This window comes from Anopheles stephensi, chromosome 2, assembly GCF_013141755.1.
Source record: "Anopheles stephensi strain Indian chromosome 2, UCI_ANSTEP_V1.0, whole genome shotgun sequence".
Classification (NCBI taxonomy): Eukaryota; Metazoa; Arthropoda; class Insecta; order Diptera; family Culicidae; genus Anopheles; species Anopheles stephensi.
The window spans coordinates 54,480,859-54,488,300 of NC_050202.1; the positions used below are offsets into that span (position 1 = coordinate 54,480,859).

Here is a 7,442-nt window from a genome sequence, read left to right on the forward strand (position 1 = left end):
AACAAGATTTTGTCGGTACTTTGTCGGTACCGAATTCAAATGCGCCGTTATGTTGTATGGTTTTTTTTAGTAGATTGAGAAACTTACACGCAAAAATGGTAATAGGAAGAATGATTGTTTTTATGGAGGTTTTAAAAATGTTCATCGGGCTCAGCTTAGTTCACAAAAAATGGTGGGAAAAAATACACCAGAAAAACAAAAGACACACACGCTTGAAAATAGAAGAAGTCCAACGAGATTTTGAAATTGTAGTGGAAATCTTAAAAAACAACCAGATTTTTATTCAAATTTCGAATAATGCTCAAGCAATGACTTAGGGCAGCTGGAGTATATAAGCTCACAGTCGGCTCCACTCACTCCCAGATTTTCAGCCATTTCATATTTGGCCCTCTCCCGGTATTCCGTCTCTCCAAATGATCTGTGAAATGAAGGGCTGCAAATAGACACAAAACTTAGTTATACCCACATGAAAGTTCTTTTTTTTCTATCAAAACAATGTACCACTTACGTTAGCAAAAAATGAGCCACCTCCACCAGAAGATCTTCCTGGTTCGGCTCGCGATGGAATGGACTGTGGGCCAACTCGCACACACTTTTCGCCAAACAATCGGACCCAAATTCCATCGCTTGCAGTAACTCTTCCGCCGCCCGGTACAGCTGGCCAGCCGTCAGATCGGAGCTGGGATGCGTAACGGAACGCTTGAAGTCGCGGGCCGACACGACGGTCGTCGGTTTGAAGCGGCCCTGCACCACACCGATCAGGGCCCGGGCCCAGTACGCCGGTTTGTAGAAGTCTATCAATTGAAACGGAAGGTTATAGTTGACCTGGAACCCCAAATTGATGCCCAGCCGCCGGACGGCGTAGTCTTTCTTCGGTGGCTTAAACAGGCGCCCATTTGTGACGGTACACATCGTGACCTAGGTGATGGGAAATTGACCGTTAAGCGTTGCCCTTTTTGTTTGATGCCGTGTGATTGATTACGGTACGGGCGTATACTTTGTTCCTGTACCTACCTGGAGGGTGGTCATCGGTGGGAAAAACAGCGCCCTAGCCTGTCCGCCTGGTGTGGCGAGTGAAAAACGGTGGTCCAGGAAGGCTGTTAGAAGACAAATTATTACTGCGAGCTTCATCACTGGTTTCGGTTCGTGGTGACAATGGTGAACTAACAATAAAATGGGGCGGAAATTTGACTTTTTTGGGAATTTGCGCTGGCCAGCCAGAAGTTAAGATGTCAGGGAGAAAGTGTTTGTTTGTGCTTTCAAGTGTGAAGGTGCTAATTGATGGAGCTTTGCTAACGATCTGGTTCTGGTTTACGTTACGCTGCGTTCGGTTACAGATCAAACGGCTGCAGCTGACATGATTAGTTAACTTATTAACACCTTTCCAAAGCGTGTTCATTTGGAAGCAGATTGGAATGGGGTTTCTCAATGTAGGATGGCTTCTTAAGCTCACCGGCCTTGTAAGTTATAGGTAGCATAAAACTGTCACACTAAACATTTGTTGTCGGTACCTGTTGCATGCTGTTGGATTTAAATCGCTCGCTCCAGGCGCTGTTTTGCCACGGCAGGAACGAAACAGACCGTGGCAAAACCTTGTGTCGTGTTTTTCACGCTTCCGTTTCCATCTGTTGCTGGTGAAATTTGGCATTTTTCTTTAAGAAGGGTGAGAAGCGTTCTGCCTTTTCCCAGGGCAATAAATTGCCTCCCGGAACATGCGTGGAATGATGGCGCGTACCGTCGTAAACCATATCCACCCACCTGGCACGGTAAGGGCCCGCACAATAAATCATATGCAAATAAACGCAAAGCGGGAATAATTTTCGCATTTTCGCTGGCGGAAATGTCGTTTGGATTGGTTTGAAGCGCCATGACGAGCTTTCCAGTGAACGACGATACAAATTTAGACATGTGAAATGGAAAAGCTATGGTAGATGATTTGGATGGTTAGCACAGTGTCTATGGTTGGAATTAATATTCTCTAAGCTCCACGCTTCAGAGTGGTAACAATGCCTCCCGGACTAGGTTTGCTCTATCCAGATGTTCCAATACTTCTCACCGAGATACACCAACAAGCCGCCATACTTGTGCAATCTAATCTACCGCGATAATCGTAATTTAGTTTGATCACGTGACGACAAAGGTATTAGATCGGTAGAAAGAGCCAAAGGAGCTAATCGAGGCGCATCATCCGTACCTGGTTCTGATTGAGGTAGATTGAGTCGAAATCGAAAAACGTGGCCAGCAAACACATTTTGTTGGCGGTCGGTACCATTTTCGATTAATTTCGCTTTCCCAACTAGCGTGCTGCGCCTCGATGCAAATCCGCCAAGGAATCCGTACGACGCATCCATCTATGTGTTGGTGTGTGAGTGTGCGTGCAGGTCTGGCACGTGCAATGCTATTCTTTAAAGTTTTGAAGACGTCTGTGCGCGTTTTTCTTTTGCTGCTAGTCTCATTCCCAACTTCAAACCTTTCAAGTTGATGTTGTTGTTATTTTCCCCCATCACAATAATGCACGCAAAGGTCATCAGTCGTATTTTTGTTTTGTGTGTGTGTGTGCAACGATTCAGTTTGTTTGCTTTATGGGCTAGAACAAAAATCGGCGCGTCGTTAGCAACCGCCGTTAGCGGCCATGTTGCTGTGAAAACGGAAGCAACAAGTCTTCAGCTGTGCTAAGCTCACTGCTAAGGATCGTTTAACCTCGCAACCGTGACGCCTGCGATCCAATTGTCTGGGGTCAGTTGTTGAATGAATTGTTTATGAATGAGTGCAACAAGCCGCGGGCATCGCACCTGTTGATGTATTGATTCAGTACAACAAGTAACGCGGAAGTGTATTGATTTATGAATGGGCTGGAACGGAAATGTGCTTCAACTATAAATAGTGCTGAAAGCAACAAGTCGTTCTGGTCGTTGGCGTTCTTGGGTTCCGTTTTAGAAATAAATAAACAAACGAATGCAACAACTCTGTTGATATAGTAACGGATATAGTTTTTTGCATTTCGTCCCCGCAGTGTTTCGAGTAAACAAATTTTGGTTGTTGAGTTTAGATCGATTTTTTGCTCTCTAGTCTGAAGGTCATTTTGTATCTTAAAGCTAGGCTTTAAATTATTAAAGCGACTTCGTGTTCTCCTAGTTATTCAACTATGAGACCTTCAAAAAAGGTGATTTTTTTTTGGTTTCTTGTTTCGATATATTGTAGCTCTGCAATATTAGCAAACCTCACCGTATTCTCAAGATACAGTTTTTAAGAATATTCACAAAAGTATCTCTAACTCTGTTCTTTGCCTAACGACCTCTTAATGTCATGCCTGCCATTTCTGGTTTACTAGTCTTACTTAAGCCCCGTAGTTGGATTGTCAGTCCTCACTACGGGGGAACGGTCCGGATGGGATTTGAATCCCAGTCCTGCCGTATGAAGATTGGCGCAAAAAAATAAAATAAAATAAAAATATAGTAATATAAAATGTGCAGTTATTGAATCCAGTCTGAACTGTTCCACCGAAAGTAGAACGGATTGTCCAATTCAAGGTATAATCATGTCAAAGAATCCAGTAAAGCCAGCTTAAGACTTCTCGAAATTCTAGAGCCAAAGAGAAGAAGATATAATTGATCCACATAATTATTTTTAGAGCTTTAAATAATTTCTGTATTGTTTATGAATTTTTGGAATGTTAATCAATATTTGCGTCTTAGAAGAACGATGAAAAAGGTTCGATTGCTTTCAAATATTATGTACATAATTTTCTTATTTTGTTTAGATCTTTTAAGGATGATATGCTTGTCGGCGGACTTGTTCTACATTGCTTGAATATTTTTTATTATTATGTTTTTTTTATGTTATCTAACTGTGTCATATCCCTTCCAGACCGCCGTCCCGAACGTATTGCTGACTACCTTGCTACGAGTATAATCAAGTCACAGAAATGGTAGGCCGGGACGTTTCGAGGTTATATAGAGCCGAGGAAGGAAGAACTGTCTCAACACCTGCAGCGCCCCGAGATATGTTTCTTAAGTGGTTTGGATTTAGGGGCGGATCCAGTGGAAGAGGAGATAGCGGTGCCAGTGTTCACACGGCAGGACCGGAATTCAAATCTTATCCGGACCGTTTGCCCGTAATTTAGGACTGACTATCCAGCTTCGTTGTATGAATTACTAGTAGGCTATTAAATTGCAGGCAAGACCTAGAAGGGTCGTTAAGCCAAGAAGAAGTAGAAGAAGTGGTTAGAATCTCCTTCGGATTCTTGCACTACAAACCCGAATCCCATTCGGACCGAACCCCACTATGCTGGGTTAACAATCCAGCGAAAAATTCTTTCCAAGAATCATATCAGTTGAGGAACACATAAATCGCAGGAAGTTTCAAGCCAATTGCTAAATTCGGAATTTGGTTATTTAATACTTCGAAATTTATAATCGACTCCAAATGGAGGAAATTACATCGCCGAGTAGACCAAAGTCCAATCACAGAGTCGCTTTATAAGCTATCAATGAACCATGAGAATCAATGAAAGGGTTAGCCGCTCAAAAGGCTATAACTTGGTACACCTATTCCAGTTCTTCATTAATAAATCAATATAAAGTTTTTTTTAATGAAAAATGGTTCCAAATGTAACTCCTCGCCCTAGCTGCGACGTACTCCATGTGAACTAATATTCTAATAATTATTTATTTATAATTCCAGTATTACGGCATGACGCCGTATTGTCAACACCGCATGTGTTGACGATTACAAATTCACAAATATTAACAAGGCATTTCCTCCCTGTTATTCTGCCTTATCCCGGGCATGCTCGGTTGTCGGTGTGTGGAGATTGCAGTGTGGTTGTTCATGTCTATTGGAGGTTGTATTGATGATTTGGTCCGGGTCTATTGCTTTCTGTTGCTGTGTTGGTGGTAGTGTGGTGTGTGGAACAATATTCTAATAATTAATTAGTAAATTTCCCTACAGGATATATTTGTTATGCAAAATCCTGAACAATTCTTTGGCTTTGAAGTTATGTCTAGAATATTTTCTCAAACTCCATTATAGTCTGTCCCTATATTTACTACGTCGTAGGCAAAATGTTTTGCTAGAAAACAAGTCCACGCGCGTTATAATGGTGCTGCTAAGCAACGCCGCTCGCAAGCTGTTGATCGCCACTAAACATGGATTCAACTGTTCAAGGCCTTTTGGCGCTGAGCATTCCACCTACGAAATGGTTTCGTTGAGTTGTTATCCTTCTGACGACATTCTGAGTCCATTCAAAGGTAGAAATGAAACAGATACACCGAATTTGGCGCAACCTGCACCGGGTCTGACCGTGCAAAACCGTGGCAACCGTTCGATCGTCTTTGGGGTAGAATAGTTGTTGAATTGAAGTTCGATTTTTCACTTCTTCGCTAACCGTCCGCAAGAACGGACGCGTGCAGTTCTGTTGTGAAACAAGTGATAAAAGGTTTTTGTGCTTAACATTTTCCATTAACTTTCCATCCCACGGGTAGGCGTTGGCTGGTGACTGATCATGGATGATCAGGACGATGGAGATGAGCAGGATATGGAGAATGAGGGTGATCAGATGGAGGATGGTGGTGCGAATGGTGATGGCGATGGGGATGGTGATGATGGGGGTGATGGTGAGGGTGATGGAGAGGGGCACGAGCACGAGCACGAGCGGGACAGTGAGGAGGAAGAGGAACCGGAAGAGGAAATCTCCGAAGGTGATCTTCTGCAGGTATGTGATCGCAGGAGAAGTCACCGAACGGCACAAGCATGCCGGGATGGACTGTAAAGGCCATCGTAACGAACCGAGGCCGCCATAACACCAGCATTGGTTATGTAATTTTTGAATGCTAGAAATAATTTTGTTTTTTTGTCACGCGGCACCCGAACATACGAACAGCCATTTTTACGCGCTATCAGTAGAGCCGTTAGCTTTTGTATTGTTTTGTTTTAGTACTCATTTTCCATGCCACTTTCCTGTACTGTGCATTGTATTGAATTTTGTAACATTTAGCGAAAAGTGCCATTTTTTAAGGGTGATTTTACTGGTTGAGCTAAAACGAGGTTGGTATCGATCGGTTGGTAAGTAGACTGGGATGGGCTTACGGCATGACACAACAAGGCCAAAACCCCCCACGAACGGTTTATAGCCAACCAGTCGACCGGGAGCTAACAGCCTAAGTACGGCGCAATTAATTTCAACCCTCGCACCCCAGTTAACCAGGTGCTTTTGGAGTTTTTAAAACAGCATTATTTTTAGAGGTATTGATTTAAGGGCGAGTGTGACAGTGTGATGTTCTGTTTTGTAGCAAGGACACCGATTCAACGGATACCTGGGTGGTTTGGACCGTTTCTCAGAAGTTGCTTTAATGACTACAACTGCCGGGACAACTTCATTCCGCTTCGATTCCGTTCCTACCCCAGTTTCCATTGCATTGTCGTCCGTACGGTCGTCAGACTGTACCGTATAACGCTTCTAATTATTCGATCAGCAATGGAAGATTTAACGAAGCGATATAATTGCTACTCCATTTAGTATGCACACGGAGGCAATCTTCCAGATGCAAGTGAGCAATGTGGAATGTCTCTCAAGGTGCACCACTCCTATCTGGGCATCGAGCATCGTCGTAAGGAACTACGGAAAGGCCGTGGATAAAAATGTATCGCTCGAGTAGACATCGTGAAGCCATGCATCAAAACCGATTGGCCATCAACTTTTTCCTCTTCTACGGTTATCGATGTAATGTTCGATCGAACGGTTACATCATCGAGCTTAGTCACGCATCAGTGTAACGCTTTGAAGCTGGAATGCTTTACGGATCAGATTCCCGGACTGTTGGATCCCGATTAACCGGATCACTAAATCATTGCCATTTAATGAGCAAAGTTTTGGGCGCAAACTATTGTGGCGATATAGTTTTGCCCTGTACATGATGAATGTCGCCACATTGTTTCGTACGTTACTCAAGAGGAGATGGAGAAGTTTCACTAGTACAATTGAAGTTTATGTTACTATTTTCTTGTTAACAGTAGCTTAGTCAAACTAATCGATTCAATTCCTTCGCTATCTCGATTGCTTCTATTCCAGATTCTGTACAAACAAACATGTCGACATACTCGTTGTGAAGAATCTTACGTCTCGAATAGATTGTAGTGTTTTTTGCATGCATGTTTTACCGTTTGTTTTTGGAAGTTTTTTCTTTATTGGTAACATTTTTGATTTCATTCATTTCAGCTAGATACAGTGTAGTGTTGATGCATTAAATGGACAAACCCTCACCTCTTGCTAGAGCACAACTAGTGCAAACGACTTTTGCAAGCAGTTGGGCATGTTCTAGACCGTAACAGCTAGTGAAACGTTGCAAACGACAGTGCTAGAATAGATGAGGCATGTCGCTTACCTAAATACTCCCACCAAGTGTGTGTGTTTCTTGCGCGTAGGTAGTGTGATTTGATCAACG

At 43.0% G+C, this 7,442-nt stretch overlaps 2 protein-coding genes across 2 annotated transcripts in view; one reads left to right on the forward strand and one right to left on the reverse strand.

Annotated features, from left to right (window-relative positions):
• Positions 1-279: 279 nt before the first annotated feature.
• On the reverse strand, positions 280-1,131 carry LOC118502418. The gene is made up of 3 exons (XM_036034643.1): positions 1,015-1,131; positions 509-918; positions 280-433 (listed from the first exon to the last, which is right to left on the reverse strand). The coding sequence occupies exons 1-3, from the start codon at positions 1,129-1,131 to the stop codon at positions 280-282; spliced, it is 681 nt and encodes a 226-aa protein (XP_035890536.1).
• Positions 1,132-5,397: 4,266 nt separating this feature from the next.
• Positions 5,398-7,442, forward strand: part of LOC118502780 (dynein heavy chain 5, axonemal) — a 22,026-nt gene continuing 19,981 nt past the window's right edge. The window contains exon 1 of the mRNA XM_036035377.1: positions 5,398-5,713. Within this exon, the coding sequence (XP_035891270.1) occupies positions 5,504-5,713 (210 nt within the window). The 5' untranslated portion in view covers positions 5,398-5,503. The remainder of the gene's footprint in view (positions 5,714-7,442) is intronic.